Source organism: Gopherus flavomarginatus, chromosome 1 (assembly GCF_025201925.1).
Source record: "Gopherus flavomarginatus isolate rGopFla2 chromosome 1, rGopFla2.mat.asm, whole genome shotgun sequence".
NCBI classification, from domain to species: Eukaryota; Metazoa; Chordata; order Testudines; family Testudinidae; genus Gopherus; species Gopherus flavomarginatus.
In genome coordinates, this window is record NC_066617.1 from 311,566,732 (window position 1) to 311,589,318 (window position 22,587).

At 47.0% G+C, this 22,587-nt stretch overlaps 1 protein-coding gene across 1 annotated transcript in view; it reads right to left on the reverse strand.

Annotated features, from left to right (window-relative positions):
* Nucleotides 1-22,587, reverse strand: part of ERICH6B (glutamate rich 6B) — a 66,878-nt gene that overhangs the window by 1,413 nt on the left and 42,878 nt on the right. Inside the window, exons 8-14 of the mRNA XM_050948945.1 lie at nt 19,142-19,243; nt 17,930-18,084; nt 15,770-15,834; nt 15,009-15,124; nt 11,267-11,355; nt 10,802-10,954; nt 299-527 (exon numbers count right to left, since the gene is read on the reverse strand). Coding sequence (XP_050804902.1) covers nt 299-527; nt 10,802-10,954; nt 11,267-11,355; nt 15,009-15,124; nt 15,770-15,834; nt 17,930-18,084; nt 19,142-19,243 — 909 coding nt within the window. The remainder of the gene's footprint in view (nt 1-298; nt 528-10,801; nt 10,955-11,266; nt 11,356-15,008; nt 15,125-15,769; nt 15,835-17,929; nt 18,085-19,141; nt 19,244-22,587) is intronic.

Consider the following 22,587-nt stretch of genomic DNA (forward strand, 5'->3'; position numbering starts at 1 on the left):
CAGTCCTGTAGGAAGTTTCAATTTTGCCAAAACAGCATTTTCTGTCAGAAAAATGCTCCAATATACAATTTTCAGCTTGCTCTATTCAGCAGCAATTGCAGATGTGGAATAAACTTTCTAAATAGCCAGTAAGGATTTTTAACAAAGGACACTAACAGGACTCCAGAAAATGTCACATCTCAGTCGAAAGGCATTTCTATGAAGAAGTTAATGCCCTGTCCATTGGGACAATTTAGTCCTATTAACTGGTGAATAGGAAATGGATTTGTAGTGCTGATGCTTAATCCTGAGAACTTACCTTTAGCCTCGCCCCGATGTTGAAATGGATACAGTTTTGTTGTTTAGTAAATGATAAGTAAATTTGCTCCTGAGCTACAATTTTAATCCTGATATAAATGTTTAGTTTCATGCAGATGGGCTGGAAAGGAGGTGCATGAACATGATGGCTGAAGTCATGCCAACTCCAGTGCTTCTGTCTTCTTCCTTTCTTATCAAAGTAGGAGCCAGTGAGGCGATCCAGATTCAGCCTGGAGAAAAAGTCTGAGTTAAGAAGACAAAAGCACACACTGCTTGGGGAATATATATAATGAAGAATGTCTCTCTTTGGCCTCTTAGGACCCATTCTCCTCTCACTGGTGTAATTGTTGCCATCAGCGTAATTTCTCCTGATGTTCTGCAGTATGAATGCGATCAGAATCACGCCCAGCATGTTTTGTTTGTGAACTCAGCCAAACACAAAAGCATCATTTACACCCTATCAAGTGATGGATACGCTTGTAAACAGAGCTGAGTAGGAAATGGTTTTCTCATCCCAGGAACATTTTTTAGCTTTTTGAAAAAATGTTCCCAGTGCCAATCAGGATGAAAAGCCACACTCAAAAGTTCTTGGGAACTGACCATCAGAAAAAGAATAAATCAAATCTGGTCAGGTCAATCGTGAAGTTTGGTTTCAACTTTGACTTTTTTATTAAAATTGTTAGTATAATTAGCTTAAATTTCTAAAGGAAAGGTTGGTTCAGATTGAAAACAAAATGGACTTTTGTTTAGAAATGTTAAAATGGGATGTTTAGACAATTTCAAAACAAGTTTTCAAAAAAATTTTTGAACCCCGAAATTTGTTGAAAATGACCTATTCCCTCAAACAGTTTTGGTATGTTCCTGACCAGCCCTACTATCCCAGTTTCCATAATGAAGGGGAAGTGGGGAAGGTGGATGGGACTCTAGGAAACAGATTTTCAAGGGCTCTATCCCACAGTTGCAGCCAGAGTTTCAAAAGACACTAGCTTCTGTGATAATACTTATGGCCAGGTTTTAAAAAAAGTTCAGTGCTCAACCTGCGGGGCTCTTCATCTGCTACCTGAATGGGAGTCAAGTTCTTGAAAATCAGCCCCAAAGTGTGGCTGATGAGCTTTTTTTTGACCCCATTCCATCTGATCCAACTTAACTGACGTCCACTTGATTCACTTAGACCATACTGGCTTCATCCTAGGCAAATAGCTATTCTACAGCCATCAGACACTTCATGGGTGTGGCCTGTCAAATTAAGGGGAAGCCAGTGTGTGTGGTGCATCTCCGACTGCTGAGCAAGTATTTGATGCTAAAACTGTACAAGTGTTTCCCACCTCTGATCTATATTCCTGAGCTAAAGAAGCTCTCACCATTCGTATGTATCCCTTTGGTACTTTTCTTTTACAAAGTGGCACGGAGCTGTGCTGCAGTCTTTGCCCCCCAATATACAAACTCACCATTGAACTCCTGACTGTCGGTATCCAAAATGCAACAGAGATAACTGGAATACTTCTAAAAGCAGTTGGAGAAGGGTAGGCGCATATATGCTGCTCCCAATGGGTGCTTATGGCTAGCTGTGGAAGAAGAGTGTCCCTACATAGCCTCTCGGAAGCATTTCTGGCTATAAGATTAACCACTTCCAAGCAGAAGTCCATCTCTCACCTGCTGTTCTTCAACATCCGTTTTCTGAGTATAATTTTCAATGACCTCAAAAGGGGATTATTTAACTGAACATCACAAATGCCAAAGCTGAGTGGCAATGTCACACACTTACTCCCCAAAAATCTATTAAAATAGCATCACAATTGCCCACTCCAGCTGCCCGTAGGAAAAGAAACTGGACTAGACCTTAAGAGGGTCTTTCTACTGTGTTTTGATTGTAAGTGTGAGGCACTCACATATCATGGGGATGAGCACATGGTACATACAGTTACATGAAAAACTACCTATCTGAGTGGAACTTAATTCCTTTTCTTTGTGGGCTGACACACACCCAGAAAATGATTTTCATGATGCTTTTTGTTTCCTAATTCCCACTAACAGAGCAAAACGGCACTCCCCATGCAGCTGTTCCTGAGAGTTTAAGTATAGCCACTTTGACAGTGAGTGGTTAGGCACTAATTCTGTGTGCTGTGTTGCTACATTACATGCCCTGGTGGGTTATGGTCACCCCAGAGCAGAGGGCCAGCCGCACTAGGTTGATGCACCACATAAGCCCTATTTTAAGGGTGTAAGTGGCATCTCGGCCTAGTTCTGCTCCTGTGCCCAGGACTGAATTTCATTCTGCTGTGTTTATTCAGCAGGAATGCTGAGAAGGTCCTGTGTGGGATGGGCAGGGTGGGGTTCACATATTCTGGTTTGGCTTAGCAGTGCAAGCCATTTCGGCCCATAGTGCTTTGTGACCTGTTTTCCATTCTGAATGGTGATGTCAGGCCCTAGTTCAGGAGTGGCCAACCTGTGGCTCTGGAGCCATATGCAGCTCTTCAGAAGTTAATGTGCGGCTCCTTGTATAGGCACCGACTCCAGGGCTGGAGCTACAGCTGCCAACTTTCCAATGTGTGTGTGCGGGGGGGTGCTCACTGCTTAGCCCCTGGCTCTTCCACAGGCCCTGCTCCCACTCCACCCCTTCCCGCCCCCTCTCCTGAGCCTTCCATGCCCTCGCTCCTTCCCCAGAGCCTCCTGCATGCCACAAAACAGCTGATCAGGAGATGCAGGAAGGGACAGGAGGAGCTGATTGGCAGGGCTGCCAGTGGGCAAGAGGCACTGGGAGACGGGGTGGGGAACTGATGGGGGGCTGCTGACATATTACTGTGGCTCTTTGGCAATGTACATTGGTAAATGCTGGCCCCTTCTCCGCCTCAGGTTGGCCACCCCTGCCCTAGCCATTTCTCCTCATAGTGGAATCAAAGAGAAAACCCTTTCAGGGTCCCCCAAACAGGCCCTGATGCTGTCTAGAACATGCTGTTTGACACACTTTTGTTACAGTGAAAGTCCAAAGGTTCATTGGATTTCACTGTATGGCTAGAAGAGCTGTACTCAAACTGTGGGCCATGACCCCGCTTTAATGGGGTCGCTAGGGTCGCCATTAGGCTTGCTGCCTAGGGTCAAAGCCAAAACCCAAAGCCTTCAGCCCTGGTTACAGGCCGCACACCTGGGGCTGAAGCCCTTGGGCTTTGGCTTCGCGCAGGGCTTGGGCAGGCTCAGGCTTCGGTCCCCCATCTTGGGGTCCCGTAGTCATTTTTGTCATCAGAAAGGGGTCACAGTGCAATGAAGTTTGAGAATCCCTGGTCTAGAAGATTAAATATCTGAAGAATTACACTCCGAGGAGCAAACACTGTATCCCGGCAGCTTGGAAGAGAAGAAATGAATGTGAATTGAGGCTGTGCCGCTGGGTTCTCCTCGCTTTAATGTAACCCGCCTCACTTGCTCAATGTGGATGCTGTGGCTCAAACTCTGCCATCATTTCCACTGGCAATGCCTACCCACTTGCAGCGATAGGGTTGCCTCTGTGTAAATGACAACAGTTGATAGCCTCATATTTTCATTACTTTTTTGCCCATATGTTAAAAGGCTCTGTTCCCGAGCTAGTGAAATCATTGACCTGAGTGGTTGTAGAATCAAGTCATGTAAGTTAGCACCTACATCTTTGTATCTCTCTCTGATCATTTCTTTTTCATTGCCAAACAAATCAGAATGTATTTGTACCTTATACATGTGCAGCATTTCAATTAAAACTTAATACATGTTCTCTGTATTTTTGTGTGTGTATGAGAGAGCTGACTTGCTGGATAAAGACAGCTGAAATGAAATAGAAAATCAGCACAAATTCATGAGATACAATGCTGGCAGAGAGAGAATCGGGGAGATCACTCTGAGAGCTGATAAATGGCCCCCCAATAAGGAGTTTGGATAGTTTTTATAATTTAGCCTATATGCCAGTCTGAATTTGTCTAGTTTAAATATAAAGAAATTGGTTCTTACCTCACTGCTACACAAAACTGACCAGAACAGCAGTGGCCGGTGAATGGCTCAGCAGCCATGTTACACTGTGTGTCAAGTATTAAAAGAAATGCAAAAACAATAATACACCCCAGCTAAGCTGCTCTGGAGCACAAATTGAAGACATGTTTGAACTGGTCTATGTTAAAATTAGATGGCACAAAAGTGAGTTAGTTTTATTTTGAAACCAAGGGTTTTTTTTAAATATGTACCGTAATAGTAGTTCTTCTTCGAGTGATTGCTCATATGCATTCCAGTTAGGTGTGTACGCGCCGCATGCACGTTAGTCAGACGTTCGTCGGAGAAACTTTCCTTCCTTCCTCCCTAGACGCGGCCGACTCAGCGGCCAGCACTTTGGCCTCAGGCATCACCATGAGGCGTATCTCTTGGCTCCAGGTCTCTAACCTGCCTCCTGAGCTGCAGTACACCATCCAGGACCTACCCTTTGATGGCAAGGGTTTGTTCTCGGAGAAGACTGATCCTAGGCTGCAGAGCCTGAAGGATAATAGGGTCATCATGTGCTTGTTAGGAATGCATACCCCCGTAACCCAGGGTAGACCCTTCAGACCCCAAACACACCGCCCGTACTTTACGCCTCGGCAGAGGCAGGACCTCAGTAGAAGGCGTGGGCAGGGTGGCCGCAGATGCCAGTCCGGTCCCCAGGGGGGCCAAAACCATGGGCCCTCTAAAGCATCACCGGGCCCTAATTCCAACTTTTGAAGGTGCGCCCAGGGACGGCGTACCAGTCTCAAGACAGGATCCTTTCCCTCCCTTTTCCAACCGTCTCTCCTACTTCCTCCCGGCGTGGTCCCAACTGACTTCGGATCTTTGGGTTCTACGCACGGTGAAGCAAGGATGCCACCTCCAATTTGCTTCATCCCCGCCCTCCCGCCCCCCATCCCGGTCCCTCTTCAGGGACCCCTCTCACGAGCAAGTCCTCCTACAAGAGGTCCAGTCTCTCCTTGCTGCGGGAGCTATAGAGGAGGTACCTTTAGACGAGAGGGGGAAGGGGTTTTACTCCCGCTATTTTCTGATTCCCAAGTCAAAGGGAGGCCTCAGACCTATCCTAGACCTGCGCGGACTCAACAAATGGATGCTCTAGTTGAAGTTCTGCATGGTCACCCTGGGAACGATTATCCCATCACTGGATCCTGGAGACTGGTATGTCGCCCTCGACATGAAGGACGCGTACTTCCACATTGCCATCTTTCCACCGCACAGGAAGTACCTTCGCTTTAAGGCCAATCACCAGCACTTCCAATTCACAGTCCTCCCCTTCGGCCTCTCCACGGCCCCGAGGGTGTTCACGAAGTGCGTGGCCGTCGTCGCCGCCCACCTCCGCCGGCAACAGATATATGTGTTCCCATATCTGGATGACTGGCTCATCAAGGGACCTCTCAAATTCAGGTCCGGCAGTATGTCGGCATAATCACGGACCTATTCTCCCGGTTGGGCCTACTCCTCAACACCAAGAAATCCACTCTGGTCCCCACACAAAGGCTGGACTTCATAGGGGCAGCGCTGGACTCCACTCAAGCCAGGGCCTACTTGCCTCAGCCCCACTTCCAAGCGATCTTATCGATCATATGAGGTTTACAGGCCTCCCCAATCACCTCAGCTCGCACCTGCCTCGGCCTCCTGGGGCATATGGCCGCATGTACTTATGTGATTAAGTATGCCAAAATCCGCATGCGACCCTTTCAAACATGGCTCCATTCGGTCTTCCGCCCGGGCAGGGACCCTATAGACGTCCTGGTGACAGTTCCTCCCAGCCCCCTCCGCTCCCTCGATTGGTGGCTAACTCCATCCCTGGTATGCGCAGGGATGCAGTTCCATCCACAGCCGCCGTCGATGACCTTAACGACGGATGAGTCATCCCTCAGTTGGGGGGCCCATCTAGGTCACCTGTGTACCCAGGGCCTCTGGTCATCCCAGGAGCTGACACTCCACATAAACGTCTGGGAGTTGAGGGCAGTCTGCCTTGCGTGCCAGGCGTTCCAGCAACATCTTCACTGCCGTTGTGTTTCAGTATTCACGGACAACACAACGGCCATGTACTACATCAACAAACGGGGGGGACCCGCTCGTCTCCCCTGTGTCAAGAGGCCATTCGACTCTGGGACTTCTATATAGCCCACTTGATAGACCTAGTGGCATCCTTCCTGCTGGGGGTCCAGAAAGCTCTGGTGGATCGGCTCAGCTGGTCCTTCCTATGTCACGAATGGTCAATAAGACCGGACGTCATCCATTCGATCTTCCGGAGATGGGGATTTCCCCTCATAGACCTGTTCGCCTCCCGCTCGAACAGGAAATGCCAGGAGTTCTGCTCCTTTCAGGGTCTCTCTCCGGGGTCGATCACAGACGCATTCCTCCTGTCGTGGAGGCACCACCTGCTATATGCCTTCCCTCCGTTCCCTCTGGTGCACAAGGTCCTGTTAAAGCTCCGCAGGGACAAAGCGCATCTGATCCTGATCGCACCTGCGTGGCCCAGACAGCACTGGTACACCACCCTGCTAGATCTGTCCATGGACACCCCAGTTCCCCTCCCTCTCCTCCCAGACCTGATCACGCAAGACCACGGCAGGCTTCGTCACCCAGACCTGCGAGCCCTCCACCTCACGGTGTGGCTCCTGCATGGCTAAACACAGCAGAGTTGCGCTGTTCCGCTCCGGTTCAGCATATTCTCCTCAGCAGCAAGAAGCCTTCCACCCGCTCCACGTATTTGGCGAAGTGGAAACGCTTCTCTTGCTGGTGCGCAGCTCAGGGCGTTACTCCTTCGGAGGCCTCGATTCCCACGGTCCTAGACTACCTCTGGTACCTTAAGCAACAGGGCCTGGCGACATCGTCTCTGAAGGTGCACTTAGCGGCTATATCCACTTTCCGGCCAGGCGAGGGTGGTCACTCCGTGTTCTCCCACCCCTTTGTCTCTCGGTTCATTAAGGGCCTAGAGCTCCTCTATCCACGCGTACGTCGCCCTGCCCCTACCTAGGATCTCAATTTGGTCCTAAACAGACTAATGCACCCACCCTTTGAGCCACTAGTGACTTGCTTGCTCCTGTACCTATCGTGGAAAACAGTCTTCCTGGTGGCCATTACATCGGTCAGGCCGGTCTCTGAGCTGAGAGCGCTCACGGTGGACCCACCTTACACTGTTTTTCATAAAGACAAGTTACAACTGCGACCTCATCCGGCATTCCTCCCTAAGGTTGTGTCTGCCTTCCATACCAACCAGGACATCTTCCTCCCGGTCTTCTTTCCGAAGCCCCACTCTTCTCGGCGAAAGCAGCAGCTACACTCCTTAGATGTACGCAGGGCACTCGCTTTCTATATTGAGCGGACGAAGCTGTTCCGGAAGTCTCCCCAGCTGTTCGTGGCGGTCGCGGAACGGATGAAAGCTCTGCCAGTCTTTTCCCAGAGAATCTCCTCCTGGGTGACTGCTTGCATCCGCACATGCTATGACCTAGCTCATGTCCCTTCGGGCCACTTCACAGCGCACTCTACCAGAGCTCAAGCGTCATTAGCCGCCTTCCTGGCGCGTGTGCCTATCCAGGAGATATGCCGTGCAGCGACCTGGTCATCGGTCCACACCTTCACTTCACACTACGCGCTAGTCCAGCAATCTAGAGATGATGCAGCCTTTGGCACAGCGGTTCTGCATACTGCCACATCTCACTCCGACCCCTCCGCCTAGGTAAGGCTTGGGAATCACCTGACTGGAATGCATATGAGCAATCACTCGAAGAAGAAAAGACGGTTACTCACCTTTGTAATTGTTGATCTTCGAGATGTGTTGCTCATATCCATTCCAAACCCACCCTCCTTCCCCACTGTCGGAGTAGCTGGCAAGAAGGAACTGAAGGGTGGCCAGGTCGGCTGGGGTATATATCCAGCGCCATAGCGGCGCCACTCCAGGGGACGCCCAGCCGACCCGCCGAGTGTTGCTAGGGTAAAAGTTTCTCCGACGAACGTGCACGCGGCGCGCACACACCTAAATGGAATGGATATGAGCAACACAACTCGAAGAACAACAGTTACAAAGGTGAGTAACCGTCTTTTTATTCTATATAGCCCTTAATTTCTCTAAAGTGAAGCACCAAGCAAAGGTATCCCCTCTCACAACAGTACAGCTATAAATCAAGGACCAGGTCCTTGGCTAGTGTAAATCAGCTACACCATTTACACCAACTCAAGATCTTTACCCTAATGTTCCTCCCAAAAAACTTGTACCAATCCCAAAAGAAACCTGGAGTGATTATGTGTTAACTCAAAGAACTGAAGAAAGGCAGAGGCAGATCAACTAAGTGCACTGTTAGTTGTGATTATGGAAGGAGAAGCACATGGTTAAGCAATCTTAAATGTTAAGATTACTCAGCAACAGTGCATTTCCATAAACTCATTCTCATGGTGAAAATAGGATTGTGACTATGATGCTTGCTTCCCTCTGGGACTTGCTATTTGCTGCTGCACTATAATATTTCTCTTTCGGATCCATGATTACTGCTGTGGCCCAATTGCCATCGGAATATGAACAAATGTAGGTGGCGTGATCTGACTCCAGTTGGTGAAAACATTAAAAATGAGGGAACATGGTCTATAATCACAACTGTAGGCCGAGAGAAGGAATGAAATAAGGGAAACAAAAGGCTGGAATATTTCTGAAAACAAGAGGAGCCACCATTGTGTTCTTAAAATGAATGCACAGGCATTTCCAGACCAGAGAGACAAAGGAGTAATGGAAAGACAGCAGGAGAGAGAGGTGGAAAACAGAGGATCAAGTCTAAGGGGTCAGTGGTATTTTACTGCTGCTAGGAATTGCTGTGTTAGAGTGTTGTAAAAATCATACTGCTTCATGATGGATGAAAGAGCAATGTGTCTGGAGACAAATACTGGGAGTGTAGTGGCCTTTATGGACGTGTTATTACAAAAGCTATTTGCAATGATTTGTAATATCCAGTGAGACATTTAATGTATCCAATAATTAGTTTCAACACAGAGAGGACTTGTAAAATTTAAATCAGCACACACTTGCTTCCCAGTGTAAGAGATTAAAATGGAAAACTGATATTTATGTGCTGCATTGCTGCCTTTCATTCCCTGGCTTTTTAAGGTAAACTTTCTGGGGGCGGGAGTTGGAAATTAGGATGTTATGACTTAAAAAGCAGGGATTCCTGTTTCAAATTATCTATCTATAGATATTAGGGTTTAGTCTATGGAAGAAATTGGTCACCTGAGTAATTCTTTATGGCCTGGAGCATTCACTGGATATCAGAAACAAACCAAATGCAAGGTTGCCATGAAGCCAAATGATACCGGCCCTTGTAACTGCCATTCTGATGCACAGACTAATGTACAGAGTCTCGGCAAAACAGACTGGGAGGTAACTGCCAGGAATGTTGGCATAACTGGGTTTAAGCCAACCGATAGCAAGGGGGTTGCAATAGTCTGAGATGTGTAACTGGGATAATCAAACTCTGCTGAACGCTCAGAATTACTGGCAACTGGCCCAAAGACTTTGGTCTACAATTAACGTATATAAAATGGAGCAGACAGCAGCTACTGCCCTCTTTAAAGAAGTGTGGCACTCTCACTACAAATACCAGCATGTCTTGGGCTGAATGCCCTGACCTCAGCTCACAGTGGAGTACCATACCTCTGGATTAAGTCTGAGGGTAGTGGGTTGCCTTTGGTTCACTGTTGCTATCTCTTAAGCGGAGTATGCTGATCGGTTTGGGCTCAGAGCTACCTTGTGCTCCCCTGTTTGTTTGTTGTATGAATTGTTGGCTCCTGTCGTATGCACACATAGCAAGCTCCTCAGGACAGGGGCCACCTTTTGTCCTGTGTTGTACAGCACCTAGCACAGGGCCCTAGTCAGTGACTGGGGCTCATAGGTGCTGCTGCAATAATCAATCAAGGCTGGACTGGTCAAAAGAGCACCCACAGGTTTTAGAAAGTAAATACACTCATCCTCCATATTCTTAGCTATTGTATGCACCAGGAGCAGGCCAATTTCGCCTCCAATATTTGCTCATCTCCAACTGGGACCAATAATATAAATCTATAGATGCTGTATCTCCCATTTTACCATTGAAGTTTGTTTTGTTTGTTTTTAATTAAAAGTCTGCTAACTGACACAGGAGACAACACCCTCCACAGTTTATATTTTACATGTCTTATGTACAAAGCTCAGCTCTTTAATTCTGGGCTTCTGTCACTCTGCGACCCCCTCTTCACCTCCAGAGCTGGGCACCCCCAAGTCCCAGTGGCACATCGCTTCTCTTCTATGACCAGCTAGGAAGTGGCTCAGCTCCTTCCCTAGGAGAGTTGGCACTTACTGCAGCTGGTGGAAGTGTGCCAAATCTCCAGCCACTCCTGCCTGCTTAGCTATCCTCACCGCTGAGACTTCTCTACCCCAAAAGCCAAGGTGGTGTCCCCAGTCACTGATCATTAGACCTGGGCTTCCTGGCTGCAATCATTAGTACTAGCTGGAAGACTGTCTAACAGTACTTGTGCTCACCAGATGATCCCATTCCTATGGTAGCATGTGGCATAGCCGCAGTTTGTGAAGAATGCTCGAATCCCTGAGTATGTGTGATCCTCTAGGATGACGTATATAAACTGTACTTCCTTGACATACACGATCAGGATGGCAATGTTACCTGATGGATAACTGGGAGATAGTTAAGGAAAACCCTCCCCCTCAAAACAAACCCACACTCTCCCACAGCTCCTGCAATAAGGCAGATTTCGGTGGAATACCACCCCCGGTAGAGGCAAATGCTCAGTTTCTTGGCTGGTTTTAATCAGCGTAGCATCACTGCAGTTACTGAAGCTAAGCTGCTTTACACCAGCTGCGGATTTGGCTCACAATGTTGAGACATAGTTTATCTGTTAGTACAGGAGGAAACTCCTAGCCAGAAAAATCCTCAGACCATTCTGAAATTTGGCCCACTATTTAAAGGAATACGTCTTTGCAGGATACAAAACCTGACCTGTCCCATCTGGAAAAAGAAGAAAGAATTTCTGTCCATCAGGATAATATCTTCTTACAGGGTCACGAGCATGACAATTCTGTAGAAATACAATGATTTGGTGAAGTGAGAAAGTGTGGGGCGAGGGGAGGAGTTCCAGGCCTAAGACCCATCAGGAATGTTTTGCGATTGTGTATGCAGCACATGCACCCCAACTAAAAATCCGTAACAATGTGACAGAGAGGCTTAGATTCCAAATACGATATTCACGAACAATTTCACCTCCAATATTTGCTCATCTCCAACTGGGACCAAAGGATTTGGCCCAATAATATAAATCTATAGATGCTGTATCTCCCATTTTACCACTGAAGTTTGTTTTGTTTGTTTTTAATTAAAAGTCTGCTAACTGACACAGGAGACAACACCCTCCACAGTTTATATTTTACATGTCTTATGTACAAAGCTCAGCTCTTTAATTTATATTGGTAGCCTTTCCCTGATAATATTTTGCCAAGAGGCTTTCTTTCCATCAGACACATAAGTTAATTTACCCTGCCATGTACTGACAGATGATTGCAGAGCAAATATAAACATGCCTTTACTGAGGGATTGGCTCCAAGCACAGCATGAGGTTGAGCTCCATGCTTCCTTGTAGAAATGAACAGCAGAGCCGCTTGCTTCTCCTAGAAGAATGCTGAATAGTTTGCTTTGGGAGGGAAAGGGGGGCAGCGGGAGCAACTTTACAGTCCAGCATTTTAGCATTATTAAAGCAACAGCTAATTCAGAAATGCAGAAAGAGGCCTTCCCCGCCATCTCTTTCTCCAGGAGATTAGAGGTCCACCTCAGTAGCTTCCAGGCTTATGCATTTCTCCTGTGTGAAGTGACTGATTCTGGCCATAACAAGCGCCCTAATTTATAACCCGAGGATGTATATTTTGGCTCTGCAAACTAGCTAAAAACGATCTTCTGGTTGTGAGCGGGTGGGCAGGGAGAAATAAATGTTGCTCTCGCTTCCATGTTTCAAAGACTTTTTATGAAGCGCAAAAGCAGGCGGTTCTAGATAGGAGGCTTTGTCATGCACATAGCTCACAGGGGAAAGTAGTGTAATGGATTTCTAGATCTACAATAAAAAAAATCCCACCACTTGTGATGTAAATCAAGGTAATTTTCATGTAAATGTGTGGGCACTGTAACATTTTCTGCTTTGGAAAGCAGATTTCAACATAACAGCCCAGCCCTTGTTCACAATGCAGGTTTGGTGCTGAACGCCTTCTACTCCCATTGTGTTCCACCCAGGAGAGCCTCAGGCCCGTGGAGTAGTAACATACTCTTTGGGTATTGCCACTTCTTCTTCGTGTATGCGCGATGTGCCTCAGGTGGCATGTGACCAAGATTCATCACTGAATTTGGTTCGCTGGTTGGATCATTAGCTTCCCCAGCTCTGGCCGGGTACTGACAGGGAGTGTGGCATACTGGAGACAATAGGATTGAAACTCCTCGTGGAATAAGGGGCTACTCAACAGGAGGAAGGCCCTAGATTATTGGCTGTAATTCAGTGACATGGATCTGAAGAAACCCTTTCAGGGAGTGAATGAAAGAGCAGAGGTGTGGAGTCAGGAGGGTAAAGCCAACATATCATATTGCTACCCTCCTGTATATAACCTGGTTTCCAGCCCAATGTAAATCATTGGTCTTTGCTAATACCTACGTCTACACAGTATACATCTGTTATAAAAGCAGTTGAACACTTCCAGCAAAACATATCCCAGTCCAGAGGCACATCCTGGTGTAAATGAACTGGCTCCCTGCATAACCTTCAGCTGTGCTGGCTTATGAAGCACCACACTCAATTCAGCTTCAAATTCACCTCTGTTCAGAGTCTGTGACTTGCTGTAGACCAGGAGCAAAAGAACCAACAGATAGTGGAGTATATCAGCCCTCCAACCCTCTCTTGGTGGCTTGATGCTCACGAGAATTTGAGTGTGTGGTAAAGACCATGACACCCTCAGAGAGTAGTGATGGAAAGAGAGATGCGGTAGCTAGACGAGGCAGATACTCAAGGGCTTGGGAGACCCTAGGGAAAGGCAAGAGATTGCATGGCTAAGGTGGAGGAGGAGGAGACCCAAGGACTAGGGGGAAGAGGACCCTAGATATGATAACGTCAGAAAAGAGGTGGCTGAGATAGATGGGGTTCCACCAGAGGGGAAGATAGCTGAGGTGAGCAAATCCGCCAATAAGCATAGAACCCCCCCCCCCCCCCAAGGTAGAGGAGGAACTTTATCACAATTGATAACTATGCTGTTATCTTGCTGTTTATATTACTGACACCAGCAATGTGAAACAGTGGGGAAACACTCTACAAGAAACCAGAGAGATGCTGAAGGATGGATCCTGCATATCTCTGGCTCCCTCCTCTGCTGTTTCGCCGTGGTGGTTTTGTATTAGGTCCATGTCACATATTTGGCCCCTGCCAGATGAAGAGCTCTGTTACCTGTCTTTCTTGGTAAAATGGATGGGCCTCTTACCACGGATGGACAAAATAAAAAGTCCTTTGTAACTCTGAAAAATTAGCTACTTTGCATGTAAAATTGTTTCCCTCCACCACCTATTTTAAGAATTCAGAAGGGAAATTAAGAGTATGAGAGCACTGGTCTGAAACAAGCATGCTGCCTAAGAACAGCTACTGTGCCTGCTTTTATCCACCTCCCATCCTTCCCTGCCAGTGCTTCTCAGTACTAATATGCAACATCCATACTATTCCCTGTCTGGCTCTCTAGTGAGAGACACCACTACCGGAGTCAAATTGTGAATAGCCACTTGGGTAGAACTGGAGACAAGACTCAGACACTAGTTCCATGCTCACTGATGAGCGATGCTGGGATTTGAAGTTGGCTCTCTAAAGCTTTCGAGCTGGACAGAGATCTTCTTGAGGTCTAGGTGAAGTTGAGCTCTGCATAGACCTGAAGAGGAGCTCTGTGTAGCTTGAAAGCTTGTCTCTCTCACCAACAGAAATTGGCCAATAGAAGATATTACCTCACCCTCCTTGTCTCAGGGGCAAGTCACATAATTTTGCTGTAACTCAGTTGCCCTTATGTAAAAAGGGGCTAATAATAATAATTCCTTTCTCTCAGTTGTTGTCTGTCTATTTTGACTGTAAGGTCTTTCGGAGCAGGGACTCTCTCTTAATGGGTTTGTACAATATCTTGCACAATGGAGGCCTGAGTTCTGTTGGGACCGCTCAGGGCTAGTACCGCACAAATAAATTAATAATAAACCATGTCTCTGGGCAGTTCATAGAACAGACTGCATCCTCCTGAATCTCTCTTTTGGGGTTGTACTTTCCACAGGGAGGAGGGCTCTGTATGCTAGTTACAGGATTCACAGATACTTGCAGTGTACTCACCTTGCCTGCCCTGCTCTGGGACAAGTCCCTGAGTAGACACGTAAAGTGGAGTACACAGTGGTGAGAGGGCTGGACAGTTGTGCCAACTCCCAGAGAGGGGTGTTCTCTTTAAAGCAGAGGCTCAGCATATTCTTCCCACCGTTCGAGTGAAGGGTTTTGTGTCACCATCCCACTTTTCTAAGTCCCATTGAGATTTACTGTCACAGGTGTTGCTGCCCTTATAACAGCGCTTTCAAGAGAGGTTGCTGAATAGATCAAATCTCATGAACATTCAGACAACTTACCTATGTGGAGAGATAGGTACTATCATCAAAAGACAATAGAGCCATCAGGTTATCATCACACACCTTTACGTGCTCTGCTCTGACCTCTGTGTCCAGGTCTTCAAGAGTCTGAGGCAGCGCTGGACCAACAACTGGGACCTCTTCTTGGGGTTGCGAGAATTTAAATGAAATTTTGGCCACTGAAACAATTTTAAGATGGAGGTGTTCAGGGAATTCAGTGCAGCTCTGCCTCTCAAAGCTCAGAGTTAGCCTAATCTCATCGATATCATGGAGCATCTGTTTAAGGGTAACTCAACTGCAAGGAAACTTTAGTCTAAACATCATGGAAAACCTGACACTGTGGTCTATAGGTTTGTCTACACTGCATCTGGGAATAAGCCTCCAGACCAGGGCCACAGACTTGTGCTAGTGGAGCTTGTGCTAGTGTGCTAAAAATAGCTGTGTTGACGTGGCTTCCAAGTGTGGGGGGAGGGCGGGCACTGAGAGACTGAGCGCCAGCCTGAGCTGCAGTGTCCATACAGCAATGTTTAGCACGCCAGGGTGAGCCCTACTAACACAAATCTGTCTATGAACGCACTCCCAGATGCAGTGTAGAAATACCCCATGAGCCTGTGGGAGAGTTTCCCCAGGGGAGTGAGGAAAGCCCCATTGCTTAGGGTAGTTAAACTAAATGGGCAATATGCTATCAAATGTCATGTAGGGAACAATCCTGCACTGACCAGAAGATGGATTACATGTGACCTAATAGATCTCTTCCATCCCTGTCCGATATGATTCTATATCAAACACAATGACTAAAACAGTACCAAGGTAACCGTACTTACAGGTACCAAACTTGATATGCCGCTCATATAGTTCCCTGTATTTATCAAAACTTCTCTCTTTCAACCTAAGGACAACAAACAATGTATTTTAAAATCACACACTTGTTTTTGGCTAAAGACAACCTAAACAATTTCAGAAAAACAGGTGACATTAGGTCATGATGTTCTACCTGCACATTTACATATATAAACAATTACTCCACCTGAACACCCCAAGTCATGTCAACATTGCTGTCTGCCCAGCAGGGCCTTCTCTAAGAGGCAACACTGAGTTGGGGTCCAGCAGGGCTATGGGACCCCTCTGCCCCCTCCAGAAGCCACTGTCTCTGGGTCCAAAAGAAGAGGTTTTATTGCTTGTCCATGTACATGACCACATACAAAACTGAGGAGAACATGGAATTCTACATGCAAAGCTCCATCAGTTACACTCTAGTGTATTCGTCAAGAAACGTAGTAGAGAGGGAGTCCTGACTCCTGCAAAGGGTTCTGGATAATGGGAGAGGGTAAAGGAGTCACCTGAGGTTTTTCTCCCAGATGGTAGGAGAACCTGACCATGCCCAGTTATTTACACTGGATGGCTCCAGCACAAACCCTAGTGCCTTACTCTTTGCAAGTATAAGGGAACTGTTTCCTCCTTACTAACATTCAGTTGAGGTGTTTTGGTTGGCTAGCTCACAGCACTAGAAGATTGGGGAGAGGCCAATGCTCCAGCTCAGCCTCAGCCTCTGAGCCTGATTGACAGGGCGGGCAGGCTAATCAGGGAGTTAGGAGGCCGGGGGGTGGGGTGGATCCTATCCTGTGTTTGAAATGGAATTGCCTGGGTCAGACAGAGTGGGGCTGAGCTAAGGAGAAAGCAGGGGCCCAAGCTGAGCTGGGAAGCAGAGCCGTGCCGGATCCAAGGGGGCCAGAGACACAGCCCAGGCAGAGCAGATCCTGTGCTGGGAGCAGAGCTGCAGCCACAGAGCCAGGTGTGGTGAGTAACTGGGGCCAGCCAAGGGGGGACCTTGGGCAAAAGGCCCAGTGCAAAAAGACACCCCCAGCCAAGGATCCTTGCAGGCCAGGCTGGGAGGGAGATCTTAACCTTACGGGGGGATGATGCTGAGAAGAAGGGTCCCACCACCCAAAGCCCGGATGTGTGTGGCCACCAGCTCTGCAAGTGTCCAACCCACAGCATCCCTGCAGCACAGCCAGGGCCTGAGAAGGAGACCTGGGACCTACCAGGAACAGACTGTGAAGTGCCCTGATGTCTAGAGACACTGTTTGTAATGTTCCCTGCCAAAGAGTGGGGTGATGTGTTTTCCTTTAACCTTTCCTATTTATCCTTATTCTTTTTTTTTAAAATTAATTGTTAATTAAACAACTTGTATTTGCTTTACATTGTATGAAATGATCAGCGGGTTAGGGAGGTGCCCAGTGCAGAGAGAGTACCCCGGAGTGGGGACACCCTAGCCCGTGTCCTAGGTGACCACAGCAGGGTTGGGCGTTGAGCCCCCCAGGAATCCTAGGCCCAGCCTTGTTGGTGTTACAAGGGTTCTGCCAGACAGGAGAGTGGAAGGGGAGTCCTCTGGGTAAAGGAAGTGGGAGCGAGGACTCAGATTCTTTCATTAGCCCATTTCACCAGGGTAGTGCAGAACCCAGGAAAGTTCCGCGCAATAGTGGGACCATTCCCCCGCTTACATAAGGAGGCCCTGCCTTTTGATGGGGGATCAGAAGGAAAGTTAAATGACCCAATGCACCCGGGAGTACCCTCTTTCTAGGGTCTCTCACAGGGTTGGGGGGGGGTGAGAAGTCCACAATGCAGCCAACAATACAGCACCTGCAGAGGGGGGGTTGAGAAATCTCTCTGGCTAGGCTGCTGAGTCGGGCTTACTCTGTCTGGCTTACCCTGATTGTTCACTGCACCCTGTAGGGTCGGGGTGAAGATCTCCTAGATGGGGTTCTCTTTGTGGCTTCAGGACTCCCCAGAGCAGTCTCCTGCACAGGGCACTCCTGTTCCTCCCCACCCTGAGCTGACTGCAGTTTTCTGCTTTTTAAATGCCTTCTCCTCTATCATACATGATTGACAAGGCTGGAGGGGCAGGGCTAGCCCTATCGCTCGGGCCTCTCTGGCACCTTCCTCATCAGCATGGGGTCTATGCACCCCCTCACAGAGACACTTACAGTTGCTCAAGTTTCTTTCTGGTTTCACTCTCCAGCACTGCTTGCGAAAGGTGAGGATGAGGAGCAATGTCAATCTCGTCATCAGATAAGGTGCTTTCCATCAGCTCCTTGATCACACACTCAAACACCTCCTTGTACGTCCTGCAGCACAAAAACTACAAAATACACCAGACGTGGGAACACAGTGGGACGAGCCTGCAGGGAACTGGCAGAAAGTGTAACCTTTTCCACACATGGCTTCACATTCCTCCCAAGAGGCAAGGAGTCTGAGATTAGGCAAGATCATCTCATGAGTGATGCAGGATTTTCCCACTTCATATGGCTTTATTAATGCCAGCAAACCAGGATCTCTGGTCCATTGACTCACCACTGCTCCATTTCCAAGAACCCAACGCTTCTGTACCACAAGCTACTGAAGCCAGACTGTCTCCCTCCAACTTTGCTTCTCTGACCATCCACTCCTTCAGTGATCTCTTCCTATTCCCCCCTCAACACCCATTCCCCAAAGGTGATCCTCTTTTCTCCCCCTTGCCTTCTTAATCCAATTTCCTATCCACTCCAAATGCCTGTCATCCAGCTCCTTTCAACCCTCTCCATACTGCCCCCTTAGCCCTGCTTCTGCCTTCCTCCCCAACTCTGATGTCTGATTGTTGCCCTGCTTCCCAAATAACAATGATCACTACAGCATATGACAGGAGCTTTCTTCATTTGTCTCCCTCTCCTTTCCATAATGTATCAGCCTACATTTATGGATACTCAGGCTCAGATTAAAAAGGTGACTTGCTTATGGTCACACCTCAAGTCTATAGTAGAAATAGGAGCAAATCACAAGAGTCCTGAATCTCAGACCTTGCACCCTGGTCACTGGACCAAACTATTCCCATTTTATGTTGTGGATTTTCCCTCCATTGGTATAATTCACAATGATTTTTGGGTGACCCTGTCTTGTGTCCAACTGCTGATGGCAGCAGGAATTCTTGGGGATGCTGGGATGCCAAATTTTCTTCCTTCCATGGTACTGCTTGAGCAAAATATAATCCTGAATATGTTACAAAAGACCTAGCAGTTCCCTCACTTCCAGAGTCCTGGCCTAATCACCTATGTTTGGTACTAGTTATCAGAAACTGCGAGGGCGTGGTAACCTATTGGCTTTGCTGCTGGAAAATTACCAGGACAAGATAGCTTAATTGTGTAAGTAGCACAGCTACTCACAGTTTCCAGTGGCTCTGTGTCCAGGTCTTCTGCTGTTGGGATGGGCCTTGCAACAGCCATACAAAACTCACAGTTTTCATGTACTTCAGCGAAGTGATTTTCCTCAGAGCACAAAGGAAAATGGTGAAGAACATTAGCTTTTTTAAAAAAAAATTAATTGTACTTAAAGCCTAGCTGCTCACATGAGAAAATCACATTTATCTAAAAAGAGTCAAGTCTGCACCGCTCCATAACTACCACTATCAGTAAGGTGATATCATGAGGCTATCCAGGAAGTTCTAGGTTATGTGTAACAATCTGCATTCCCAAGTGAATTGCTGATCTTTACTCCTTCATCAGAGCTGGATGAAAAGTGTTAATTATGTTTCATGGGAAATTTTGAAAAAAAATAGTATTTTTTTCCAAAAAAGTTTCTTCTTTTTTTTTTTTAAGGATTTCATGAAAAAAATGAAAAACAGATTAAAAGAAAAAAAAAGAAAAGAAAATTCCTGAAGTTTTGAAGGCAATTTCTACAAAGAACAGATTCGTAGATTCCAAGACCAGAAGTGACCAGTGTGATCCTCTAGTCTGATCTCCTGGATGACACAGACCAGAAAACTTCCCCAACACAATTCCTAGAGCAGATTTTTTTAGAAAAAACGTCCAGTCTTGATTTAAAAATTGTCAGTGATGGAGAATCCACCATAACAGTAGGTAAATTGTTTTAATGGTTCATTACCTTCATTGTTAAAAATTTACACCCTTTTTCCTGTCTGAATTTGTCTAGCTTCATCTTCCAGCCATTGGATCACATTATATCTTTCTCTGCTCAGTTGAAGAGCCCATTATTAAATATGTGTTCCCAAAATATTTTATAGGTACTTATAAACTATGATCAAGTCCTTTAACCTTCTATTTGTTCAGCTAAATAGATTGAGCTAATTGAATCTGTCACTATCAGACATGTTTTCTAAACCATTTATCATTCTCCTGGCTCTTCTCTGACCCTCTTCAAATTATCAACATCATTCTTGAATTGTGGACACCAGAACTGGACATGATATTCCAGCAGTGAACACATCAGTGCCAAATATAGAGGTAAATTAACTTCTCTATTCCTACTTGAGAGTCCTCTGCTTATACATCCAAGGAGTGCATTAGTCTTTTTGGTTACAGCATCACACTAGGACCTCATGCTCAGCTGATTACCCACCACGATGCCCAAATCTTTTTTGGAGTCACTGCTTCCCAAGATCATGTCCCCAATCCTGTAAGTATGGTCTACATTCTTTGTTCCTAGAAAGAATAGTCTTTCAAGAAATTAGAACTGACAAGACAGACTGTACACGGGTCTGGAAGAGTTGTTATCATCTATCTTACAAGTCTTGACCTTTAGATGAATATGTTAATGAAGTATTATTATTATTAGTGTATTGCCATTATGGTCTATAATGTTAATGTGTCTGCTCTGCAGGCAAACACAACCCATGTAATAAAATCTATTCAAAATTATTAGTTGAAATAAGTTACTGCCATGAACAGGAGACAGCTTTCAAAAATGATTTTCATATATACACATCATAAATGGACATTCCCTTTTGGTCTGTGTATTTCTTTGTTGAGCTTTAATCTCACAGCTCTTTTTAACAGCCAAGTTGGAACTATAAGATCCTGAAAGTAAGGGGGTGAAGAGAGAGTTGATATATCACAAATTGGAAGGAATCACTATCATTACAGCAGGGGAGCCCAACTTTGCCCAGCGAAGGGCTGTAACGGGAAGCTGACAGAAGAGTGAAGGCCACAGCTACAGTAAACTACATAGCACAGAGGCTACTGTTTAAGATGCAGCATTGCATGCTGAGACCAGAACCTCCATATTAATGATGAGTCTTCTTTGCACTGTGTGGGCTCTCTCAGGTTCCCTCCTCAGCCACCTCTGAACTAGACACAACGTAAACTTTTAGACACAATGTAAACATCCAAACACAATCCCCTCCCCCGCCCCCGGGCCCCAATTGAAATGCTGGTGGAAGTAGAAACAGAGGGTATGTCTATGCTATGGTGTTATTCCGATTTTACATAAACCGGTTTTGTAAAACAGATTGTATAAAGTTGAGTTCACGCGGCCGCACAAAGCACAATAATTCGGAGGTATGCATCCATGTACCAAGGCTAGAGTCGATTTCTGGAGCGTTGCACTGTGGGTAGCTATCCCTTAGCTATCCCATAGTTCCCGCAGTCTCCCCCGCCCATTGGAATTCTGGGTTGAGATCCCAATGCATGATGGTGCAAAAACAGTGTCATGGGTGATTCTGGGTAAATGTCATCACTCATTCCTTCCTCCGTAAAAGCAACGGCATACAACCATTTCGGGCCCTTTTCCCCTGAATTGCACTGGCAGATGCCATAGCATGGCAACCATGGAGCCTGTTTTGCCTTTTGTCACTGTCACCGTATGTGTACTGGATGCCGCTGACAGAGGCGGTACTGCAGCGCTACACAGCAGCATTCATTTGCCTTTGCAAGGTAGCAGAGACGGTTACCAGTCGTTCTGTACAGTCTGCCGTGCCAGTGTAAATTGGTGATGAGATGACGGTTATCAGTTGTTCTGTACTGTCTGCTGCTGTCATGGATGCTCCTGGCTGGCCTTTGCTGAGGTCAGCCGGGGGCGCAAAGACAAAAATGGGAATGACTCCCAGAGTCATTCCCTCCTTTATGTTTTATCTAAAAATAGAGTCAGTCCTGCCTAAAATATGGGGCAAGTGTACTAGAGTACCAGAGAACCGGAGAGCACAGCCGCTCCATGTCAGATCCCGCAGAAATGATGAGCTGCATGCCATTCTAGGGAGTGCCCCAGCAACAACCCCACCCATTGCTTCCCTCCTCCCCCAACCCTCCTGGGCTACCATTCCAGTGTTCCCCCATTTGTGTGATGAAGTAATAAAGAATGCAGTAATAAGTGTGGCAAAGTACCTGTCTCTCCACTCCTAGCTCAGTCCTCCTCAGCCTTGGAGACACAGGCTTGGGCAAAGCAAAAGCCCTTCACAGTCGCACAGGGTCTGGCTGATCCCTTCTCAGTCAGGCCCTTGTTCTGTTTTCCTCTCCTTCTGGGGAGAGTGCAACCTGCCTTGCAAGAAAAGTTTTTAGAGTTCAGCTGCCTCTACTCGCTGGCAGCTACTCCTCTCCTCCCACCCCCTGCTTCCCTGCCAGGGAGGGTTTAAAAAGGTCTCCAGCCATTGGGGCCAGCTGAAACTAATTACCTCCCTGGTAACCCCTGTTCCAGCTGAACCTTATTCCTCCATGGTTAAGCCTTCTGGGACTAATTACTACCCCACTCTTGGTAGCTAAGTGTCCTGAGTTTGCCACATAAGAAACACTGACTTTTTAGCGAGATAAAATGAGGGGGAGGCAGCCTCCAGCTGCTATAATAGTCCAGGCAGGACATTAAACGGTGGGGGAGAGAGGAG